Source organism: Corvus cornix, chromosome 15, assembly GCF_000738735.6.
Source record: "Corvus cornix cornix isolate S_Up_H32 chromosome 15, ASM73873v5, whole genome shotgun sequence".
Lineage (NCBI taxonomy): Eukaryota > Metazoa > Chordata > Aves > Passeriformes > Corvidae > Corvus > Corvus cornix.
The window spans coordinates 2142653-2166996 of NC_046345.1; the positions used below are offsets into that span (position 1 = coordinate 2142653).

At 54.1% G+C, this 24344-nt stretch overlaps 1 protein-coding gene across 1 annotated transcript in view; it reads left to right on the forward strand.

The window, feature by feature from the left end:
* Positions 1-24344, forward strand: part of NCOR2 (nuclear receptor corepressor 2) — a 228201-nt gene that overhangs the window by 143612 nt on the left and 60245 nt on the right. Inside the window, exons 9-14 of the mRNA XM_039561371.1 lie at positions 49-115; positions 5239-5426; positions 6647-6743; positions 9070-9248; positions 12573-12627; positions 14811-14909. Coding sequence (XP_039417305.1) covers positions 49-115; positions 5239-5426; positions 6647-6743; positions 9070-9248; positions 12573-12627; positions 14811-14909 — 685 coding nt within the window. The remainder of the gene's footprint in view (positions 1-48; positions 116-5238; positions 5427-6646; positions 6744-9069; positions 9249-12572; positions 12628-14810; positions 14910-24344) is intronic.

Sequence of the window (24344 nt, forward strand, 5' to 3'; positions counted from 1 at the left end):
TAGCCGCCTCGTCAATCAGATCTCATCTTTTTTTTCCTCTCTTTACAGAAACCAGGCAATGCGGAAAAAGTTAATTTTATACTTTAAGAGGAGAAATCATGCGCGCAAACAGTGGGTAAGTGATTCCCTCAGACCTTACTTTATATGTAAAAACCAGCATAATTTATTATGTGAGAAAGAAAAAGATGATTTCCAGCAGAGAGGTGCTGGTACTCTGTACTTTGCCTGTTGTATTACTGTGGAATCTCTCCTGCTTAAAATAACATGTGAAGGAGAGGTCCCCATTCCTGCTGCAGGCAGCACCTCCCTCCACAAGTGCTTCCCACAGAGCAAACACGTGGGGTTGGCTTAATCACAGCAGAGCCCATCACTGATCCCAGAAAGCCTATTCACAGCATAAATGTCTATTTTGTGAGTAATTGAACCCTAGGAGAGGTGTGAAACAAGCTGACTCTGCTTCCGGTAAATGGTCTGGAGGCTGCTCCGATTCCTTCCAGCTGACCACACAGCAATGTTGTAGGAATTTGTGGTTTAAAACAAAATTCAAGCTCTGTGCCAGTTTGTTTCTAGGCAGTGTTGCTTGCGAGAGAGTTTCAGTGATCTTTAAGGAGACAGGTCTTGGTTGGGTAAGGGGCAAGGCAGGGCTGATTATGAGGCTTCAAAGGTGTTGGGAAGTCCCAGTAAACAGAGGAGAAAGTTAAGTGGTTTTCACAGAATTTGTGCACTTTTGGTGCTGACAGTTGCAGTCGCTCCTGGCAGGAGCTGGGAGGCAAAGCCAGCACAGAAGAGAAAATGCCAGAGCAACCAGTGGCTCCCACCAGGAAGGTGAATTTTGCAGTGTCTTTCACTGATGGGTGATTCAGCTCACAGGGCTTCATGTTTCATTGGGAAGATGTAAATACTGTCTCCTGACTCGTTGTCTCTGTCCTAGGGCAGGCTCAGGAGCCAGTGGTGGTGTCTTGAATTGGCAATGGTGCAGGTGATCTCAGTGCCTTTGGGGCTGCTTTTGGACAGAAGTGTCAAAACTGGGAGGAATTGTTGGAAAAATTCAAAATAACAAGCCTGGGAAGTGGTTTGAAGGCCGTACCTTTAAAAGTAACTTCCGGTGCATAGGCAGATACCACATTATTTTCTTATTTATTTTGAATAAAAGCATGTTCCTTTTCTCTCTCATGCTTTGTTTTTTGCCCCTGTTCCCTACCAGTATTCCAAAAGCCACAGACCTTGCATTCCAGAGGAATGGTTGTGCCTCCCATTTGTGTCCAAATACGTGTTCATTTAGACTTCTCCACGATAAAGCTTCTCCCAGGGCGAGGGGCTGCAGGGCTTACACCTCCATCAGGATGTAGCATGGCAGCTGGGTGCTGCTCTGGGCACCTCCCCTGCTGCAGCTGAGGTCCTCTGCATGGTGGGAAGTGGGTCAATATTCCCTTCCTCAAAAAAGGGATTGCAAAGCATCACGTGGTTTTCTTGGAAGCAGGAGGGAAGCGCCTGGGAACTGCTTTCTGGTGGAAATGGCTGGTTACTGTGCTAAACCTAGAGTGAGTTGCTCTGTGTGAATATCAAGGAGCTGGGGGAAAAGGTTTAATTAGGCTGCAAGAGCACAGTTCCTAAAATACGACTTGCAGTAAAGTCGCCTGTCATGCAAAATAGGTGAATTTCTGCCAGGCAGTTTATTCAGTGTCCTTGAAAGGGGATTTTTCAGTTTAGGGAAGCATTTTGCCTATTCTACAAAATAGGCAACATACGGTTGCTGAATTTGCAAAGTGAATACATTTGCTGATTCTGTTTGCAAAATGGGTACGCTTAGCTATTTTTCTGCCTATTTTGTAGCAGACCCTATTTTTAGCAAAGCCCATCTACGTGCCAGCGTTTCTTTCTGGCTCTTTTACTTTCTGAGGTATTGTTGCTGCCCGGGGCTGGCTGGAGCAGGGTCAGAGCTCGGTCGCCACAGGGTCCAGCTCTGAGAGCCCCATCCCAGAGGATCTGCAGGGCTTCCTCCTGTCTCCACTGAGGGGAACAGCAGAAGACACTTAATTGCCATCGGGGTGATGATGCAGAGAGGGAATGGTGAAGGGAGCTGTTCTGGGTGTGAGAGGTTTGTCTCCACCAGCCAAGGGAAGAAAACCACGGGGCTTGCATAGGAATTGGACTGGTTCCTCCTGTCACCTTCACTCTCCTCTTCCCCTCCAGAGAGCTGCTCCATTCCCTGGAGCTGCGAGAGCGTGGGCTGCAGGAGGGCTCGGGCTTGGCACAGCCCACGAGCTGCCTTCAGCTGCTACGGCAGCGTTACTATCCATCCATTTTTAGATACGCATGTCAGGTCCGATTTGGCTCCCTGTCACTTACGGGTGTGATTGAGAGTCTGATGGGCTGCTGAGCCCAGCTGGGGAGGGCAGCAGAGGGGGCACCGATGCTAAAAGCCAGCACAGATGGTTGCTCAGGAATGGACATGGCTTGCTTAGGGCTGCTCAGAGGATGCCTGGAGAACGAATAGATGCTTCTGTTCCTGAAGCGCCTGACCAGGAGCTTCTCCTGGTGGTGGAGCTGTGACGATCTGAGGAGTTCACGGTGATGTAAGGTGCCTGTAATCTTGGCTTTGGAAGGATGCAGGAGATGGCAGGAAGCATGTGTCCCAGCTGGAGCAACAAGCACTGGATGGGGATGCCACAGCCCAGCCCCGCTGCAGTGGGGTTTGAAGTTTGTGTGGTGGGAAGGGCATTAAGGAAGTGCTCAGCCAGTCCATCATGAAGCTGTGCTCTGGAGGGCAGAGCTGTGTGAGGGGGAAGCTTTGGTGCTGCTGCCCTGCTGCCAGGGTGCGAGCTGCTGGGGAATCAGCAGCGTGACGTTGATGTTGCTTTTTCCATCTTCAAATGCCACTTCCTTAAAAGAGGAATTCTGGATAAAGCTTTTGTCGAGTTGCTCCAAGGAGTGGAAGAAAAGGAGGAAAAAGAGCCGCCCTGCTGGCTGTGAAGCAGCCAGGGCTGTGCCAAGTGGCTCTGCTGGGGCGGTGGCTCTGCGGGACCCAGCACTGGCTCATTCCCACAGGGAATGACGAACCTTTCAAAGCCTCAAGGCTTCTCACCAGACCGAGCCCTCGTGCTGGGCTCTCCCCCAGCCGTGCCTCAGGCTGGCAGCACCGGGCACCGGCTGCCTCCTGGTGCTGAGGCTTCATAAACTTCATGGGGTATTTTTAGCTTCTTCCCAAATGTGATGCTCTGAAAGCAGGAGGATGTAGCAGATTTGCTGGCAGGGTGGGAGCTCTCGTTTTCAGGGGGCTGATGGCATTGCTTTGGGAGAGGTGAAAACGCAGCAGCTGTGATTTTGCCAAGCTGCCGCAGGCTGTTGGTGTTACCTGTAGCTCCTCGCCCAAAGCGTGAGATTCCCCATGTGGACTTTCAGGGCATTTTAATTTCTGTTCTCCTTCATTGCTTTTATCTTGTGGCTGTTTCCTTCAGCTCCTGGTGAAACCCAAGCAGCTCCCCTGCATCCATGCAGGGCAGGACAGTCTCTGGCTCCAGGCATGCAAATGGGAATTGATTTATTTTCAGGGGAGAGTGTTAATCTGGCTCAGCTCTAGGGCTTGAGGTGCTTTGTCTGCCCCACATTATTGTTGAAGTGTCTCCAAAAGGCCAAGGAAATCAAAGATGTGTTGCTCTTCTTGGGTTGTTGCCAGGTCCAGGATGGCCAAACCAAACCCATGTGCCAGGATTGGTGTGACACAAGCTGCAGGTTGCTGTGTATTTCCATTGGTTTGGGGTTTTTTACCTCTCCCAATTTTTCTTCGTGGCCAAGAGCAAACGGGACGAGAACAAAGTGCATCTGCGAAATCCTGCAGCCTCAGACTTCCCGTCATAGGGGAGTGGTGGCACGAGATGGGTTTATTTCTTTGAGGTCTGGATTCCCTGTGTCTCTGCTGCAGTGCAGAGTGGCGCTGAGTGTGCTGGTGCTGAGCCGCCCATTCTGGAAAGCAGTGTCAGGGTCAGGAGTTGACCTGGGGTTTGCCATTAGAGCAGCATCTGCTTTCGTTTCCTGATTTGGGGCTTGGAAGGTGTTTGTCTGACTCAAACTGAAACCTTGAAACCCCTCTGGTCCCCCAGCTGCTCTCAGCTGAGGCTGGGCACCATCGCTGCTGCCACTGCAGTGGCTGTTGGGTGTCTTCCCACCATGGACCTTTCCCTTCTGTGGGCGTTCTCCTCCAGCAAGTGTGTGGCTGGAGGAGGGAGAAGAGATTTGGGGCGTAATGGGAGGAGATTCATTTGTGCTGCAAATCATATCAGTGTTACCAGGTTTGTCCCATAAATACCAGTCAGAAGTGCAGGGCTGGACCTGGTGGGTGGCTGGGTGGGTGTGCCATGAGGATGTCACCCGGGAGGACATGGTGTGGAAACCCTTTGCAGCCCTGCGTTTTGGCATGGCCTGGGTTTGCTGTCAGATGTGCTTGTCTTGTCACATGGGCCAAAAAGGAGGAGCAGCAGCTGCAAAAGTGCTTTTGCTTTCTAGGATGGTGAAGGAGCTGAGTGTGTGGCCAGGCTGCCATGCTGTATGGCCGTGGGCAGGGGCTGGGTGCCTGGCTCTAGATTTTGGGGAGTCAGGCCCTTGCAGGGAGCTGCCCCATGGCCCCCGTCTCATTGTCATTGCCAGCACAGAGCCATGAATGCTGGAGCTGGCGTGTGTGGGTAGGAAGGGGTGCCTGGCCTTGGGCACCATGGCAAGCCCTCCTCAGCGTGGTGAGCTGGTGGCTCCAAAATTACAGCCCTGCACACCCTGCTCACACAGTGGGGACCAGCTCTCCCGCCCCCTGTGCCTCCTCCCAGGGCCATGTTTCGGTCCCTCCTTGCTCAGTGGCCTCAGGCAGGCACCTTGCTCTCTCCTGGGGTGTGGAGCAGGGGCTCCCTCCCCAGCACAGGGCCTTTGGCTGCCAAATCAAGCAGCTGGTGGGCCAGAGGATGCTCAAGCAGATGTGAGGGGTGGGCAGAGCCATGCTGGGCAAGAGTCCTGATTCCACCAAACATGTTGGGTCTGGAAGAGGAGAGCCTGAGGGTACCTGATGGCCTGTTTTGAGAATTCACCCTTGGGTTGGTCCCAGGCCCTGGAGCATGTCCACATCCTAATAAATTGTATTTCTTTAAGCAACATGACTCATGCTCAGCCTGAGCAGCCATCGAGGGCCAGGCCTGGAGGAGTTGCCCTTCCCAGGCACGTCTCTGAGCTCCCTCTCTCCCTCTGCCCTTTCAGGAACAGAAGTTTTGCCAGCGCTATGACCAGCTGATGGAGGCCTGGGAAAAAAAAGTGGAGCGCATCGAAAACAACCCCCGGCGCCGTGCCAAGGAGAGCAAAGTGCGGGAATACTATGAGAAGCAATTCCCGGAGATCCGGAAGCAGCGCGAACTGCAAGAGCGCATGCAGAGGTTAGAGGAGAAGCGGTAGGAAGGGGCTGAGCTGGTATCAGACAGCCTTTCTTTTTTCTTTGGGAATGGGTGTGGGATTTGTTTGCGGGAGGAGCGGGCTGGGATGGCTCTCGGTCTCTTTTCTCCCTCTCTAGTCAAAGGCAGAAGCCAGCAGACATGAGTCTTGCTGCTTTTTCCCCAGAGTGGCTCAGCACAGAGCCAAAAGGAGGAAAAATGTCAGGAATGTGACTGCCTGTCTCACCTCTCCTGCTGATCTCCCAGCTGACCACATCAGAGCCAGGGGTAGCTCCCTTGTGCCGGCCAGCTGGTTGGGACAGCACTAATTCCTGCCTTATTGGTGTGCCCAAATTAAGATGTACAAGACTTGCAGGTGCATTTGGTCATGTTGATGATTTAATACACACACATGCTTTGATGGGAGCAGAAACATCTGCAGAGGTTATTTGGAATGACCACAGTCTCGCTGGAAGGGATGTCCCCTGTCTCTCCCATCCCCTGTCCATTTTCCTCTCCTCATTGGAAGTGCAGTTGAGGTCATGTTGTTTTCTGCCAGGAGGAGACACGATTTCATGATCTCCACCCTTTTTGCTGAAAACTCCCTGTCCTTCCCCTTTCAGCCCTGGCATCTTGCCTGGGGTCACCTGATATGCACAAAACCTAAACCCTTCTGCCCAGCATCCCATCCTTGTGCCCCACTAACAACTGGGTGGGTCCAAACTCCCTCACTGATGGCTTTAATTTGTCTGAAAGAGAAAGGGAGAAATGGTACTGAGAAATGTTCTAATTTTTTACCTGCTTAATAAGAAAAGTTGTAATTCCTTGGGACGTGTGGCTGTGGAAGGGAAAGATGTCAATGGATGGGTTTGATTTAAAACTTCCCACAGTGTTTGCAAACCAGATGTGGTGGCACAGTGCTAAGGGCTCGGTGCTAACACCAACACCTTTGTGCCATTGCTGTGGTGGGGTGAGCAGGAGAAAATGTGGGGGAGAGTGTGGTTGGGCATGAATTGTCCTTGTGTTCTAGCAATCCAGGCAGCTGGTACAGGTAAGGAAGGGGGTTTGAGGCTCTCAATCTGCTAGCCCTAAATGCAGGCGCCATGCCCGCAGTGTGGGAGGGGGTGGCCTGGGTGGAACGTTGGGATGTGGCTGTTATGGAGGTCCAGATGGTCTTGAATGTGGTTTGCTGCTTATGAAATGGAGCATCAGTGCCTGAGTGTGTCGCTGCCCTTTCCCAGCAGGGTAGGACAGAGGGGCAGTGGCGGGCTCTCCATGTCAGCTGCACGCAGTGAGCACGAGGTGTCAGAAATCATCGACGGGCTCTCGGAGCAAGAGGTGAGACCAGCTTCTCCTTTCTCCTCCTCTTGACCCCTCACTCTGTCTTCTCCAAGGAAGCCAAGACAGGACTGCCAGGTCACACAGTGAAACCCTATGCCAAATCCCACTAACTTTAGGTCCCACTGAGGTTGGGGAGGTTACCATGATGCCTAACACACTTTCTGGACAGGATCCAAAGTTAGGGGTTTATTTAATTCGCATCGGCATCTTCCCAGCCATGTGAGAGATGTAATGGAGCAAATTTCTGCCAGAGCAAAACATGGAGCTGGTGGCCAGTTTATCAGCATTTGGCTGTCTCTAAGGGACCTGAAACCCCAGCGTGCTGCTCATCCTGGGTAGCACCCCACAAACACCTCCTGGCTGTGGTTTATACTGGAAGTGAAGATGGGAAGGGAAGGGAGCCAGCGCCCAGACTGCTGGGTGGAGGGGTTTTTCTGTTTCATTTTGTTTTGAATGGGCTGTGTGGCTTGACACAGGGGAATCCTATGGAATGAATGGTTTGTACGTGAGCCAGTTGGCCCACATCTTCTGGGAGTGCTCCATTCATCTTGAAATGTCCCCGTGACCTCGGCTTCGTTTGGATCTGGTTTCACAAGGGTTCTGCTCTCTTGGCACGGAGGCAAGCTGCAGTTTGGGAGGGGAGAGCAGCCATTGCCCAGCAATAGCTGGGATGTTTGCTGCCTGCGCACCACAGCTGATCCCTGTCTGGGATCCCAGGCACTTCGCTCTTAGCCAGTTAAGGTGATAACATGGAGGACATGGATCTTGGAAGCAAAGGGAAATTTCAGACTCTGCAGAGGTCCTGGCTACGTGGAGCATTAGCTGATCACCTCCATGCTCCTGCACCCTGTGCTGCTAAACTCCACCCTGACAGCCGCCTGCTGAGCCCCAAACCTCTGCTTTGCTTGTCTGAGAGCAGACCTTAAGAGCTTCCAGCTCTTCCACAGGGTTGGAAGGAGCAGGGAGGTGAGAGCTGGGGAGCATCTCTGGCAGCAGGGCCAGCTCTCCGCCCCAGCGTGTTGCTGGAGAGGAGGGAGGTCTGGCTGGTGGGGTGTAGTGGCACTGCTTGGCACCCCGAGAGGCCCTGTGCCCTCAGCTGTGGGCATTGCTTCCATCAGCATCCTCTCTGCTCTGCACAGGGGCTTCTCCTGTCACCAGGGGCAGTCTGCAGTTACCCAGGTTTGAGCTGTCCCTCACCTCCCACCATGAGGAGACATCTGGAGCAGCCGGTTTCTAAACAGGAGGTGTCCTAGTGAGGATGGGGAAGGTGCTCACATGTGTTGAAATGTCCATGTCTGTGCAGAGAGCTGTGTTTTAGGAGGAGGAGGAGGTTGGGTCTGGTCAGGCGTAGCAGGGAAGCAGATCAGCACTGGGAAGGCCAGAGGCAGCAGCTTCCTGGAAGGGTTGGCCACTACTGTTCTCCCAGGAACCAGAATCTGGCTGTAAATTAAAACAGCAGCACTTGAGACCTGGCCTTCCTGGGCAAGGGTTGGAGTTTGTCTGAGCAGTGACATCCCAGGTGACAGGGAGGACTCAGAGTGATGGTGGAATTGAAAGGGGCTGGCCAGAGCATCTCTTCATCCCCAGAGTGGACCTGTGCCAGGGGATCACCAGCAACTCAGCCAAAGGGACAGTCCTGGCATTTGAGTAGAAGACAGCACAAATGAGACATCATGTTGGCCTCTCTGTTGCAAATACTTAAGGAAACAAGTGTGCCCAGTCTGTCCAGTCCTGGTGTGCAGCTGGAGCTTTGGATGAACTTTGTGCTCCGTAGGATTGAGTAGAGGCATCAGATTATGTCCCAGGGTGTTGCAGTAAGGAATGACAGCCCCTTTATGGTGACATTTGAAACCTCCTGGAACAATTCAGGACTCCTGTGGAAGGGAAGGGAAGCATGATGTCTCCCTCTGCCCACCCTTTCAGGAAGCTTTGCAAAGCTGGTTGCTTCCCTCACAATTGGGGTGGGGGCTGAACCTCTGTGTGGCTTGTGGGTTTGATGGCCGGGAAGGGGTTGGCATTCCCTGCACCACCGCTGCTTTGACTTTTTCCTCGTCACAGTCAGGAGCTGTTTTGCTTAAGTCAGACATTTCCACACAGGATCTTGAAGCCTTTTATACCAAAATGAAAGATTAATTGTTTCCTGGCTGACAGCGATAGCCTCTTTCAGCGTTTAATTTACAATTACTCTGGCAATAAAGCTGTCTAGCGCTTGCTTTTGAATTCTCCTGTTCCTCCGCCTGTCCTTTTCCTCTCGAACATCTGTCCCCTGCAGTCCCCACGGGCCCGTGGTGCTGACCAACTGTTCTCTCTGCTTTCCCCAAAGAACCTGGAGAAGCAGATGCGCCAGCTCGCCGTCATCCCGCCCATGCTCTACGATGCTGACCAGCAGCGCATTAAATTCATCAACATGAACGGCCTCATGGATGACCCCATGAAGGTCTACAAGGACCGGCAGGTGATGAACATGTGGAGTGAACAGGAGAAGGAGACCTTCCGGGAAAAGTGAGTGCAGCCCACACACCTCTCTGTGCAGCCCTTGGGGAGTGTGGGCAGGATCCGTGCAGGGCTTCAGCTGGAGCCCCAGCCCACTGAGGAATTTCCCACTTGTCCCCCACGGACACATCTTGTTGCTACGTTATCTTGAACCTGGGCACAGAGTGATGCTCCTGCACAGAAACTTCAGGCGTTGCTGCATGTTCGGGGTATTCCTGCTCCTGTGCTGGGCTGTGGAAAGCTGCTGCTCGTGGCAGGGTGGGAAGGGGAAGTTTTTCAGCTTTTGCATTCGTTGTTGTATCAGCATTCCCAGTTTAACGACAGCACCGGTGAAACCCAACACTCCATACACACATTGCCTTTCTGGATTTACGTGCTGTCCTTTGGGCACTGTGTGTCCAGGGGATTTCTGGGGCTGTCAACATCCAAGCCCCTTATGTAGACCCCGTCATGCTGCAGCTTCCAGCTGGTGCCTATCCCTCAGTGCTCCATCCTGCTGTCTGCAGGATTTGCCACCGGCTGCTGTTTCCATGGATGCGTTCCCACATCAGACACGTGCAGACTCTGGCTGTGGTGCTTTCTCCTGTTTGCAAGCAGTGCTTGAGAACAGCTTTGCTCTATCAAGTGAGATCACTTAGGGAGTGGCTGATCCCTTCCCTGGGTACCACTGCGCTGTCAGCCAAGATGTGGGTGCTCAACTTGGTCTCACATCCAGACTCCCTTGTAGCCCAGAGCCCAGCAGGGACCCAGGTGTGTTTGCATGGAGGACTGGAGTATCCTTGGTGCCCCCAGTGTGCTGTGAGTGTCTGTAAAAGCAGAGCTGGAGTTCAGCTTTCAGCAGGATGAGCTCTAGTATTGCTCTCTGCTGTGGACCTGAGGGTCGGGTGTCCTGAGCAGCAGCACCACTCAGTCTGGCTTCCAGACAAGCAGGGGATGGCTCCATGGATTACCAGCATGCCTATGGCCAGCCATGCTGGAAGCCTCTCTGTGTCCAGGATCCCTCCTCCTCCCCCTGCTCATCAGGACTCCTGTTTGCAGCTGAAATAATTAATTGCCAAGATGGACCGAAAAAGAACAAAACAAGCAAACCAGCTCCAAGCCTTTGATAGAGGAGAATCCTCATTGCTAATTAGCCTTAAAATGTGCCACTCCAAACAGCGAGGCTTGCCACAAATGACGCAAAGGCTAATTACTCGGTCTTTAATGGCAGGGCTGTGCCTGGCTAATGGGGCTGGAAGAATCCACACCCAGTGTGTGCATCCTGCAGTGCACGGTGGATTCTGTGTCATCACTGTGGGTGATGCAGAGCTTGAGGCATAAATACAGCAGGGTTTCAGGGCTCTCACAAAGCTCATTTTGAGAGATTGGTGCTCAGGAGCTGTGAGGAGGGTGTAGGGAGTCCTGCCCTGGCTCTCCCCCATCCTGGTGTGCCGGTAGCCGAGCTGCCTGCTGTGCTGCAGCTTCTAGCCTGGGTTTTTAAGGTGAACTGGAGTTGTGTCATCCATGATCGTGACCTAGAGCTGGCCTCCTCCTGAGACCAGGAAAACCTGGTTCAACCTTTTGTTCAGCCCAGTTGGCAGGGACTCTTGGAGTAAACAGGCAGGCACTGCAAGGCTGACAAGCTCCAGGTCTGAACTATTTTAGCTGTCAGAACATAACCACGAGGAAGAACCTGATTTGATTTGCTTCTGGGCAGCATTTCAGGTCTCTGTTGAGAGCCCATCGCTGGCCTGCTCCCAGGGAAGCTGTGGTTTGCTGGTGAAGGAGCCGGGTGCTGCTCAGGCATCGAGGCTGTGTCGTGCTGGGCAGTGTGAGAGTGCAGCATTCATCTCTCGTTATGGGGAGATGGCCTGGCCCATGAAAAAGAGTGGATTGTTATCTGCATTGCCCCTGGCAGTGTGTTAGCATCCTTGATAGCATGGCCTTGAAAACCCTGTCCTGTGGTCAGCCCTGTGTTTGTGCTGTGTACAGAGTGAGGAGCCAGCTCTGGCTCTGTGCCCTCATCCCAGGTTGTCTGAGCAGCCTGTCTGCTTTGCTTTTTTCCTCCCCCCCCAGCATTTATGGTTTCTTTTTTGTTCTGGTGACCAGTTACAGTGACAGGGATCTTGCAGTGCCACCCAAACCGTATGGGAGTTCTGCCTCAAGAACAGCATCAACACGGGGTGACAGCACCCACGTCCTGCTGCCGTGGCTGGAGTTGGTCAGGCCCTCATTGAGTTCAGCTCAGTGCCTTGACTCCGAGTTTGACACTGGGACAGAGCAGCAAAAGCAGGAGAGAGAGCAGCCAGTTGCCCCAGGGAATCACTGGCAGGGCTGGAGACACAGAGCTCCTCACCATATCCTGCCCACACCGCAGCTCTCCCACCTTTTGCCTCCGATCCATTTCCCCTGGGCACAGAGCTGTCAGCTCCTGGGAGCTGGCAGAGCTGCACTTGCTGAACGTGGCTCGCTCTGGCTGCTCAGCTCCCCGCGCCAGAGCCCGTGCTGGTGGCCACCTCTCCTGGCACAAAGTCACCACTCAGTGGGCTCCCTGTGCTTTGGCAGTGCGCTGGTTAACTGTGCTGCCAGCAGCAGCACCTCCTACCAAGGGCTTGCTGGCCCTTGGTGCTTCCCCACCAGCTGAGCACCGGGATTTGTTGGAGGAGGCATCTCTGCTAGTGGGGACAGCTTCCCCTGAGTGGGCAGTGTACCCTCCCGGGCTGCCAGAGCCAGGGATGAGCTTGCTGGCAGCTCCTCCGCTTGCTGGGCATGAGGCAGCGTTCCTCAGAGCTGCTGTGCCACTGGGGATCTCTTGAGCAACTCAGCAATGTGGCAGCTCTGTGCTTCCTCCCGGGGTTTGGGTTTCCCTTCCTGTCTTTTGCAGCTGCTCCCAACAGCCCAGCAGGGCTTGGAGTCCTGCTCAGCACCGGGGCCACCCACAGCCATGATGTGGGATGTGGTGGCAATTCCTCGCCCTTTCCTTGCCAGATCCTGAGGCATTGGCCAGGTGTGCAGCTGCCCTCTGTGCTTGCCCTGTCCTGCTGTTGGCACAGGCTTGGGTGGCCATGGCATGGAGCAGAGTGATGATCAGCTGTCAGGCATTGCCGGCCCTCCTTCCCTCTCCCACCCATGATGAACATTTGCACATTGAAGCTCCCAACCAGCCCTGCTCCACTGGGCTAAATTTAAAGTTCCTGTCTTTCTGGGAAGCTGAGCAGCAGACAAATATTTTCTCAAAGCCTGAAGTCCCTCGGGGAGCTGGCCTTGCTGCTCTGGGCGCACAGGGCATGGCAGCCCAGCTGTGAGGGGGTCAGAGCCAGCACCCACAGTAACCCTCTCCCTCTCGCTCTGCAGGTTCATGCAGCATCCCAAGAACTTCGGCCTGATCGCATCCTTTCTGGACAGGAAGGTAAGCCTCCCTGCCTGGCTCTAACCTGAATTGTGCTGCCTCTCCTCCTTCATTTGGCTCTTGGTGCTGGAGCTGCCAGCAGATGCTGGGCACCTGTGGGCGGCGGTGGCTCCAAGCCCCGGGCAGGGTCCAGACGCCTCCCGGCTCCCTGCAGAGACAGGGACTGAGTCAGCCGCGGAGAGACGGGAGCTGGGAGCGCGAGAGGTGTGAACGCAGCCAGCCTGGCGCGTGGGCGGCGCAGCCCACCCCGTGATCTGCCGGGGGAGCTGCTTCCCAGCACCTCCCGGAGGCATTTTGCACCAGCCAGGCTGTCGCACAGAGGGTGGGCACCCAGCTGCCCAGCACGAAGTGGAGGGATCTCTTTGCTCAGGGAGGAAGAGGTTTTTGAGGGTGGACTGAGTCCCATTTCATCCAACAGTTCGGGTGGATGTACTGGAAGCACACACACGTCCCCTTGGTGTTTAGGAATAGTTGCTCACAGGAACTGCCTGACCTTTCCCAGACGTCTGTGTTGTGCTGCTTGGACTTTTTGGTTTTGCTGTTAATTGGGCTGAGGGAGGAAAGGTTTGAGAAAAAGACCTGATGGAGGAGTGAGTCCGTGGTCCCATTCTGAGCAAGGCCAGGTACCTTCCATGGGACAGGCCATATGAGCAGGTCCTGGACAGACCCAGCCTGAAAAGACAGCTGTCCATCACTTGGATTCTCTCCTGAACAAGAAACATTTGAAAGCTGTTACTTCTCTGGTCCTTTTAGTTACTTGCATCCTCTGCCTGCCTCATGCAGAGTTTCATACACACAGTGTCCACTCGCTCTGGGGGAACCACTCTGCTCTCCAGGGGTGGCCTGCAGAGGTCACTTCCAGCCTAAATTATACTCTGATTCCTCATAACTCAGGCTGGGGAAATAATTTATAAGACCTTGACCTTCCTGTCCGAAGCAGCAAGGAAGGCCAGCAGCCACCTCGTGCTGCTGCTGTTGCTGTAAGATCCCAGGTTCCTTCCTCATCCTTTCGCGCTCGATAAAGCCGAAAGTGGTGGGACTTGGATGATGCTCACAATCCAGTCTGTGTTCCAAGCTGTAAAATGTCTTCTAATTTTATTTGTACTCGTTTGTAAATCAGGCTGTAATTATGATACAGAACACATCCATTATCCTGTTGGAGAGAGCTGCAAAGTATGGCTCAATGTAATGAATTAATAGATTTTTAAATTGCATTATAAAAAAATAGTGATCTTAGCCCTTGGAACAGATGACTGTAAGTTTTTGTGTTCGCGTGTGTGTGTGTGTATAATCAGGGCTAGATTAGAAAGAGATCCAATTAACACTTTAAAAGTTGCAATCTGTTTTTGCAAATGGTTCCGCTCCTCGCAGAGGGATGGGGTGAGCGCAGCCCCCGGGCACCCCCGGGCACACACAGCTGCCCCAAGCTCCTGAGGACTTGCGGCATGATGGGTCTGTGGGATAATTTCTCTTCATGAAGCCACTGATCCTGTATGTGAAGGTGTAGCCCAAGGCAGTGTTCAGGTGCCCATCCTGTTCAGCAGAGGACTTCTCCCAGCGTGGCACACTCTGTGCTGCTCAGGAGCAGGGTATGTCCTGGCCATGGCTCCTTGTTTTCCTAACGTGTCCAGTCTGTGATGGTGCTTATGGAGCCAACCAGTGGAGTTGGGATGGCAGCTTCTGAGCGCTGGGATCTCAGTTTGCCCATGACAAAGTCGTGCGCGCTCAAGCCGGCGAGCTGAGCGGCTGGAAGTAACACCAGCTGACAGTCGCGTGGCAGGTTGTGCCTTGTGTAACTGCAACAGGGGCTGACAGGCGGCTCCTTCGTCTGCCTCTGGTTGCCATGGTCATCTGGGGTCAGCCCTTCCCCCTGCTTTGCTTCTAACACGGGGTGATCTCTGCTCAGCACCCCATCTCCATCTCCGCACGCCCGCGGGACCGCTCTGGTCTGTCCTTTGGAAGAGCTGAGCCTGCTTTACCAGGACACCGTGCATTGTGCCCCTCTTCCAGTTCCATTGGAGGCCTTAGGGAGGGAGGTGTGGGGAAGCTGTTGGGCTGCAGGTCTTCAGGAGCAGCAGGAGACCTGGTGATGACCAGTTCTGAACTCTGCTGCTGGAAGTCTGTGCCCCAACAGCACACGAGGACAGGACCTTCTGTTCCCTGACTTGCCCGTGTCATTGCAGACGGTGGCTGACTGTGTCCTCTATTACTACCTGACCAAGAAGAATGAGAATTACAAGAACCTTGTAAGAAGGAATTACCGGCGGCGCGGGAAGAGCCAGGTAAGAGCTGGAGGAGCGCGTGGAAGCGTCATCCCTCAGGCTGAGCAAGGAGCTGCAGCACTTTCTCTGAGCCCCCCAAATGCTGCTTTTCCCCCCTCCCCACAGGGAGATCTTGCTTGCAGGCTGTGATGGGGCTGTGGTTGTGCTCGGCGTAGCTTTTCAGAACATGCTGTTTATTAATGGCACTTGGTGTTTGTCCATCCCCATGCCGAGGTCACAGTGTCTTTAAAAAAAACCAAACAAATCCAAGATGCTTAGAAAAAGGGGATGGAGCGACTGTGGAAAACCTGGCTGTGTGTCAGTAGCATGGGGTTGCCCATGCAGCCTGGGCTGTGTGCAAGAACCAGGTGGGGTCTGTGTCTCTCTCTCTGGAGATGGCAGCTGAGCTGCCAATGGTGACCGAGCTCCTGGGAGCTGGGTGGGGCTCCTGCTTTGCAGAGCCTGCCCAAGGCTCTTCCTATAGGAAAAGGTGTGGGAGAAGAATGACTTGGGTGGAAGTGACTTCTGGTGACACCTGAGCAGAAGCATACAAATCCATCTGAAGTGCCAAAGGGTGTCCAGGATCCCCGTGGGGGTCTCCTGTGGGGCTGGCAGATTTGGCACTGAAGCTAACGGAGACCCTTAACCCTTTGTTCAAGAGCAGAGCAGATACCAGGGTACCAGAAGGTGCCTGGGGGCAGGTGACTGAGTCAACCCTTACCATTACTGTGGCCAAGATACAAATCTAGACATGACCTTGGCAGTTTTGCTGCTGATACCATGATACCCAGGAACACAGATCAGTGCTAACCTTTTGGCCAGATGCCTTATCCCCATGAATGCCTCCAGCCAGAGTCAGGTCCTGCTGGTGGATCCCCAGGTCCATGAAGTGAGTAATTATTCATGTCACAAGGAGAGTGACGTAGCCACAAAGGGACTATTTCCCCAGATAATGTGGGGATAAGGATGGAAAAACTGGCCTTGCCCGTGACACCACTGACATCAGCAGATCTTCACGCTGCATGGCCATAAAAAGCAGCACTTGGGCCTGGATCCTGATTGGGAAGCAGATAGGTAGCCTCACTCCAATTTGATTTCTGCAGCATTAAGACATCAGAATAGCTAGCACATGACGAATGTCATGGACGGGGCCCAATTTTCCCTTCTTTTTTTCAGAGACATTAGAGATGGATAAAGCCCTATTAGATTATCCAGTCCCTCTCCCAGCAAACACAGGGTGGTTCCCTCCAGTACATTTTTATAGTGTTTACCATGGTCTGTTTTGTTAGATCACAGCAACTAGAACATGAGGCCACATTTGTTTCTTGTTAGCGGTGGAGACATTCAGCACAGCTCATTCTGGTTTCAGTGTTAAATTGAGCAAGTGTGGAGAGTGAGAGGCTTTGCTCTGCATCTGCCTACCTACCCCAGCAGCCGCAGACCTGCCCATCCTGCACCCAGCAGGGACTGTTTGTGTTTTGGGTTTTAGAATGATCCAAAGCATAGCTAGTTGCAGAATTTCCCACGATGCTTTCCACACGATCCAGCCCAAGCAGGGGAGACGTCTGCTGCCCTTTGGAGCCTTGTTCAGTGCCAGCCTTTAGAAGCAGGGACTTGCTTCATCAACTGAGGGACTGTTTTGCAAGTAGGAATCGCACCAAAGAGAATGATTTGCACCTCCCCTGAAGCAGACCTCAGCCAGAACATCATTGCTTTTGAAAGAGGAGTCCCCCTGAGTCTGGGAGGAAGCAACACAGTGAATATTTCCCATTACTGTTGGATGCTCAGGTGGAAGGTGGGATGTTCAGACAAGCTTTAAGAGCCAAGGGCTGGCTGCATGATTCACAGTAGGAGAGAGGTGCAGAACAGCAGCTGCTGTGTTCAGCCTGGAGCAGCTCTCCCACAGAGATCTTGGGGGGGTTTTGAAACTCAGACTTTGTGCTGTGATACCTCTGGTATTTGCATCCATTTCCTGCGAGACTGCATGAGGGGAGTGCTGGAAGAGCCTGCGTGCAGGCTTGGGAAGGGCACACTGCTGCTGAGGGGCTGGGTCTGTGCTGCAGAGGAAGGCTCTGCTGGGGAGAGACTCGTTTTAGGGTGGCATTTTAAGGTAATAAAGGGACGAATAAGTTGTTAAAAATCTTGCCAGAAGCTGGTGGGAGCAGTGAAGCGTCTCCCTTGCACCTCTTCACAGAGCCAGGGTCTCCCCTGGGTGTGGTGCTGATGGGATCCGCTTCCCCAGACCAGACTGGGTCAGTGTGTGACTGCACAGACCATCGTGGGAGAGGTCAGATACTGGCAGACCTGGAGGGCTGGGATGGAGGGATGCTCCTGGTGGCATTTTGCTCAGTGAGTCTTTTCAGAAGCGGCTCAAATTCTGCCTGTGCTGCAGGAGTGCTCATTTGGGAGTAACCTGTCCCAAAGGCTCAGCCAGCACCTTGCTTGTTCCCTGCTTGTTCCCAAGGGATCCTGGATTGTTTGGAACCCTCATTCTGTTTCCCATGGGGCCTGGTGAGGAGTGGGGACTGTGACTGAGGAGCAGCAGCACTGGGCTGATGTGGCACTGGCAGCTCTGCCATTACCTGCCGAGTATCAGGAGCAAGACTTGGTGAGAGGATGAAGGACAGGAGACACAGTGGGACACACAGGAATGGGCAATGTGCAGGGAGGAGACAGAATCGTAGACAGCCTTCCTGCAGCACTGGGAGGCATGGCATCGTGTTCCCAGCATTGCCCATATTTTCCTGGTGGTAAGGGTTGGAGCAGTTAAACACCTAAGCATATATTTTCCTGGTGGTAAGGGTTGGAGCAGTTAAACACCAAAAGCTGAGCTTTAATTAATTTAGAGGAGGGGAGGAGAGGTTGGTTTTTTGTATCAGATGAGAGGAGAGCGGATGAGATCTGATACAAAGAGCATTTCAAGTGGCCCTATGCTGGTTTCTTGCTCCTTTTCTCACTGAGTGGTTGGTGGTCTTATTTGCTCTTGGAGGCTGCAGGGAGCTTGAGAGCGAAGGGGAGATAATTACACGTAGAAAAAAGCTACTCTCTGTCAAGACTATCTTTGTGGCCTACTTATTAAAAGTCCATTAAAAAATAAGAATCCCACTGGTCCCTGGCTGATGGTCCCCTGGCAGAGGTTATTCCTCATAAAGCTGCTACTTACTGCTAAAAATCTCCTGCCAAGAGCAGGGGCTTCACATGACTCCACTTCCAGTTTGTCAGAAAATGGAGCAGCTGCCCACTCCGAGGCAGGATGCTCCCGGCACGCCGCCTTCCATGGCACTGCTCAGTGGAAGGTACGCACATCCAGTGGGTCACGATGCATAATATTGAGGCTCCTGAGATTAAGATATTTCTTAAATAGTCCTCTGTGTTTGTGTATGAGAAGGCAATAGAACACTGCGAGGGGGGGGATTGATAGGAAGAGAAATAGCTTCCTTGTTGTCATTCCTCGTTGAAAAAAAGAGAATTTGTGCCATGGTAGAACAATCTGATCCAATAGTCAGCGTACAGTAATAAGCATAAATTTGCATGGTGTTGTAATGACAAGCCCTTGTGTGGATGTGTCCATACAGCTCTGGGTCTGTGGCAGTGGCTCTTCAGGATATTTCAGTGTCTCTCTCTGAACCTCCTGCATTCTGTAGCAGGGACACCAAAAATGAAGCACCGTGTGCTTCATTCTTTGGGAAGCTGTTTTTCCAGGCTGTGGGAACACAGGTGTTGGCCTGAAACCGGGCTGCAAGGAAAGTGACTCTACTTCAACATAATTATTCCGTTTGGAGCGTGAGGTTTTTATTCCAGAGTAAATTTGCATTGATTTTGGAGTAACATTGCCCTCGTGGTAGTGGAGCAGCCGCAGCATCCCAGATACGCTTCCTGCCGGTGAATTCCTTGGGGGGGAAAAGCCATTGTCTCCCACGCACTGCTGGGATGGGCAGGTGGGGGACCATCCCACCAGGCAAAGCCATCAATGGTCAGTCTGTCGGCAGGGGGACGATGGGTCAGTCTGTCAGCCACAGGACGATGGGTAGCTGGAGGAGCCGCCTCAGGGATGACTCAGAGGGGATGAAGTCATGGTGGAGGGACGAAGAGCTGTCAGACAGTGCTCACGTATTCCCTGGCCGAAGGGCCGTGTGTTAGCGCCGACACTTTCGAGGACTCGCTCCTGGGGGACTGGAGCTGCCCGGAGCCCCCTTCCTGTGCCGAGAGCGGTGCAAGAGCCGTGCCGGCAGGGCGGGGACCACGGTGTGACCTGTCCGGGCAGCCAGCACGGTCCCCCGGCAGGCCCGGCAGCCTTTCCCAGGCCCACCCTCTTCCCCGTCCCCTGCCAAAACCCAAATCGAATTATCTGTCCCGCCGTCTGTCCCGCCCTCCTCAAGCACAAACCATTCCCCTCACCAACGTGGATAAACAGTCCCAACCCAGATTTTTATAAACAGCCCGCTTACTTTTTTGGCAGAAGCACCATCCCAGCAGGATCTGGCCAGGTTTGATATCATATGGGTCCTGGAGCATTAAGAAGAACCTGGCCAAGCAGGTTTCCCTGGCCACCAGCAGCCCTGTCACACTAGCAGGGGCTGGCAGGGTTTGGGATTCCAAGCAGTGCCTGCCCACGACTCCGGGGCTCCCTGCACCCTGTCCCCAGTGCAGGAGCAGATCTCCTGCCATGCTCCAGCCTTGCCATGCCAGTGCCTCTCCTCCCTCCCCAGGGATCAGATCCAGAGCTCAGCAAACTGCTCTAACTCTGCAAATTGTGCAAGTGCCCCCACTCCAGTAACCACAGCAGCTAATGAGAGGAATGATACTTGTTTCTGGGAACCATTTGATCTTCATCAGTCCGGGGAGCAGCTCCTCATTAGTGATAAAGGGTTTGACAACTTCTCTTCCAGATGCAGGGAAATACTTGTCAAAAAATCCTGGTTTAATCATGCAGCACATCATACAGACACAGCCCTGGATGTGGCCAGTAAACTTTGTGCCACAAATACCAAGAAATTATTCTGCAGGCATCTAAAGCTGTGCTGACTGGAGTGTTGTACCTAAAACAGCACCGAAATTATCTGCGGATGAGCTGGGCCGGTCTGTGATGCAGTAGTTTGCCTGGTTGGGAATGATGCCAGGGATGTCAGTACTGGGGCATGGGTTCATCTCCTGCCAGGGGAATGTCACTGCTGGAATATGAAAGGGCTTGAATTTGGCTCATTTTTTTGGAGAAACCTGCAGTGTGACAGAGCTGCTGATGGCCAGGGAAGTCAGGCTGAGGCTGCAGGACCAATGAGAGGCTGAACTTGGTCAGACCCTGTGGTCCTGGTCCTGCTCAAGTGCAGCCTCACAGGAAGAAACATCTCACAGAGTGTTTGTCCCTTGGGCACTCGGTGCAGGCTGTCACCCTTTAAACCTGCAGTCACCAGTGAGGTTTATGTTAGGATGCCTGTGCAGGAGGTGGGTGAGGTGTGAGGCAGTGATGCTCACGTTGAGATAGATTCTGTAACCCTCCCCTGGCACCTGTTCTTTCAGTCTGGACTCGCCTTGATCCCCCAGGTGTGCCCCATAAGGTCCATTGTGCCTGGTCCCCCATCACAAGGGTGCAGCAGCTTTCCCGCAGCCCTGCCGCCCCTCCAGGCAGCACAGTTGGGCAAACACAATGGAAACTTGCATTCCTGAAATCCCAGCTGCCGTTTTGGGGGTGAATTAATGAGAATGACATAGCCATATTTGGGAGAAGAATCAGAGGATGCATTGCCACAGGAGGATGGCTGCTTGGTCCCCAGGTCCCCAAGTGGGCTGGTGACAGTGCAGGGACAGCAGGGAGACTTGTGGGCTCAGAGCAGGGACAGGCACCAGCGGGCAGGGACAGCACCGGCACAGGCTGCTGATGGAGCCCTCCCTGATGGACCCTTTGGCCCTCACAGCCGGGCTCTTTTGTGCTGCTTGATCACATCTGCAGGTAGCAGTAACAAAACAGTCACTTCAGTGAGGTGAGCCCCTATTCCAGTTGGCCCTCAGGTTGGGACCCGTGTTTCTCCAGCGGCAGGTCGATGTGTCCTCACAGAGAGTGCTGCACCACGCCCCTGCCCACGTGAGTACTCCTCGGGCACGGTTTGGGATCCAGGCGAGGATCCATTGCTGATCCCAGCGAGGGACCTGCAGCATCTTCATTGCAGTTGGACTTTGGGATGAGTTGTTTTATCTGTTGTTGTGATCCAGGTTTGACTAGGAATGGATGGGAAATAGGTCATGTCATTGCTGAATTGCTTTCTGAAGCAGGCACAGCTGAAAATCCCAGAAATCTGCTTCCACAAGGATACAGGGCTTGCTTTGCCCCTGGTTGTTCGTGGCGTGTGTGGATGCTGCTCTGCATCCCACAAACTGCTGACCTGGCACCTTCCTCTGTTGGCAGGGCTTGGAAGAGGGGCCGGCGTGTGGCCAGGGGGCTGCGAGCAGGGGGGAGCGGGGTAGAGCGAACCACAGGGAAGAGAAAACACGTGTTCCCTGCCTGGGACAGAGCGGGGGCTCATCTCCACTGCTTCCAAACGTTACGCTCTCTTCCCTTCGGGTCATTTTTCCCTTCACAAGCAATCAAATCACTTTTTAAAAAACTCAGCAGCAACCCAGAAAAGAAACATTTCCTCTTATGGAAAAGCCCTCAGTGGTTCAAGGAGGGATCTGGTGAGCAGGGTCCTGTAAAAATCACTTCAGTGCCTCCCTGATATCACAGAGCGAGTGGTGGGAAGGCAGCAGTGCCAGCTGTGCTGGGCTGAGCCGCACAGGGCCCTGCCTGAACGGTTCCTGTGCCCAGCAGGCTCCCAGTGCTGCCCAAGATGAGCCCACGCTCGGGTGAGTGCACCCGGGCATGCCTGTCCTGTGGTCTGGCAAGTGATGCGGGGTCCAGCCTCTCTCCTCACCCCTGGCATGCTGCATGCCCCCAGGACTAGCAGCCTGGGAGATGGCACGGGGCTTTCCCACGGCATGGCAGGGCAGCCTGGCTGCAGCTGCCAGCGCTTTGGTGCTGGCACTGGCCGTGTTTTGGCGCCTGTGGTGCCCTAGAGCTGCGCTGGTGAATGTGCTCAGGGCCTGTCCATGTCTCCCGGGACACTGGGCACAGCCTCGGTGTTCTCCATCCCTGCCGTGTGATGATCGTGTTGCAGAGTTGGCTGTTTGCTGGTAGAGGAGCAGCCCCACTCAGAGCTGTCACAGTTTGAGCTGGACCGAGTGATCCCCATGCTCTCTATCATTCTTACGAAATCTGAGCCTGGCCCTTTGATTTTTTTTGACTTGCTTCCACAGCCAACAGCATCAAACCCAGCCCTGGGACACAAGCAATCAAAGCCAAGTTGCCGGCAGACATTCCTCTTCCTCCCCTTGTTGTTTTGGCAGCGGCTTGTTTTGCTTTGTGGTTTCTCCCATGAGTGGAGGGTGCCGCGTGCGGTCGTGAGAAGCCAGGCTGTGTGGCAGTGGGTGGCAGCGGGGCCTGAGGCGTTCCAGGCCTTGGGAGCAGGGGCTCCAGGCCCTGGGAGCTGGTTACATGACACACGCATGTATTCCTAAGCCGTGCTCCCTATCCAGCCTGCCTCAGGAGGTAGTAGGGACATGTGGGGAGCAGTGTTTGCAGTGGCTGTGCAATATCAAACCTCAAAGGTGGGTGCTTCTCCCAATGCCAATGGTGGCATTGGCAAGGAAGGAAATTCCATGGGCATTTTGGGTGCCTGGGCAGCGTGGTGGCTGACAGGGAGGCTGGTGCTGCAGGCGCTCTGTGGCCGAGTGTCTGCCCTGGCTCTCACTGGTGTGACCTGCCAGAGGTCCCGCTGGCTGTGCTGCACAGAGCATCCTGCCCCGTGGTGCCAGGTCCGGACCCTGTGGGATGTTCAGGGTGATGCCAGCAGGCACCCGTGTGTGCCCGTGGCCATGGTAGCTGCACTGGATCCTCCTGGAGAAGCAGCAAAGCAAGCCCCAAGCATTCCTGGCCGGCATAGCGTTGGCCTTTTGTCTTCAGCTTATCTCGAGCTGGTTTTAATTTGCAACTCCCTGATTGCGTGCAATGACCTCGGCCTGAGCCTGCTCCGCAGCTGAGTGCCCGGGAGAACATCATAAATGCCATTGATCTGAAGTCACACTCTGGAGAAGTGAAGAGCTGGTGCCCTGCACGTGGGAGAGGCAGCACAGCCGAGTGGGTGCTCCCAGCTGCCAGAGGGTATGGGGCTCACACTGGTGGGATGCAGCTCCCTCCAAAGTCCTTGTCAAGACAGACTCTGGTGTGACATGCTGGGGAGAGGGTTGGCACATGTCCCTGCGCTGCCGCAGTGAGACTGTGGCGAGGGTGCAGAGCCGCCTTTAAACAAAAACCCGGAGCTCGCTGCCTGCAGTAGCTGGGAATGAGCTTGAGTGGCACCAAAACCATGTGCCTTGCAGCTCAGCCTGGCATGCACAGCTCCCTCTGCACCAGGGTGTGCAGGCTTGCTCCCTCCTTTAAGGAACAAACAGGATCCGGTGGTTCCATCTCCTGTAAGAGCCCAGGGCACTGTAATGATGGCAGGGGAGGTGATGCATCTGCTGGCAGCCAAATGGCATCCCCTGTGCAGCCAATCTGGCCTTGAAACCTGGCGTGGGAGAGAGGAGATGCCAGCCTCAGTGGCACTTGGGCTCGGGGACAGGCTCTCTCACAGTGCCACTGCCATGATCTGGTTCCCCACTAGCATATCCAGCAGCAAGTGGTGTAGGTGGGGTGGCAAGAGCTGGTAGTTCTGATGCAGGAACTGGACTGCCAGGGATGAGCTCATCCCTGCTGGCAAAAGTGGTGTTTTGGTGCGTGTTTTGAGGGTGCTGTGGCACAAGGAGTGAGGGGCAGCCGGGGGAGGGTGGGGGTGCCTCAGTTGCAAGGTGCACGGTCCAGTGGTTAACGCTGGGATGTCCTGTGGGCAGCAAGGGAGGTCCCCGGTTCCTGGTCCCCTGCCACAGCCTGGGACATCTCACCACAAAGGGGATAGGGAAGGCAGCAGCAGTCGTTTTCCGGAGGCTTGCAAGTTTGGAAAATGAGTAGCCCTGCACTGTAGGTTAAGCTTGGCATCCTGGCGGATTAATCACGCAGGCTGCAGCCAGCACTGAGAGCCCCGGTGACGAGAGCCGTGGTTTATAGATGATGATTCATCGCTCGACTTAGAGCGACCACGTTATTCCAGCAGATTGCAAAATCATAAGAGGAATGTTGTGGTTAGTTTACGGCTTAACTATGCAAATCGTCAGGAAGCCTTCAGAGCCGGAGAACGTAAGGCACAGCGCGCCCGGATGGCTGGGCGGTGAGCAGGGGCCGGGAGCTGGCGATGGGGCTGTCGGGGACCGGCCGCTCGCGGGAGCCGGGGAGCGGGGAGGTGAGTGATCCGGGGGAGACGGGGGGCCGCAGCTCCCGGGGAGCGTGCGAGCGGGGCGCTTCGGAGGCGAGCGACGCGCTGCCGGCCGCCA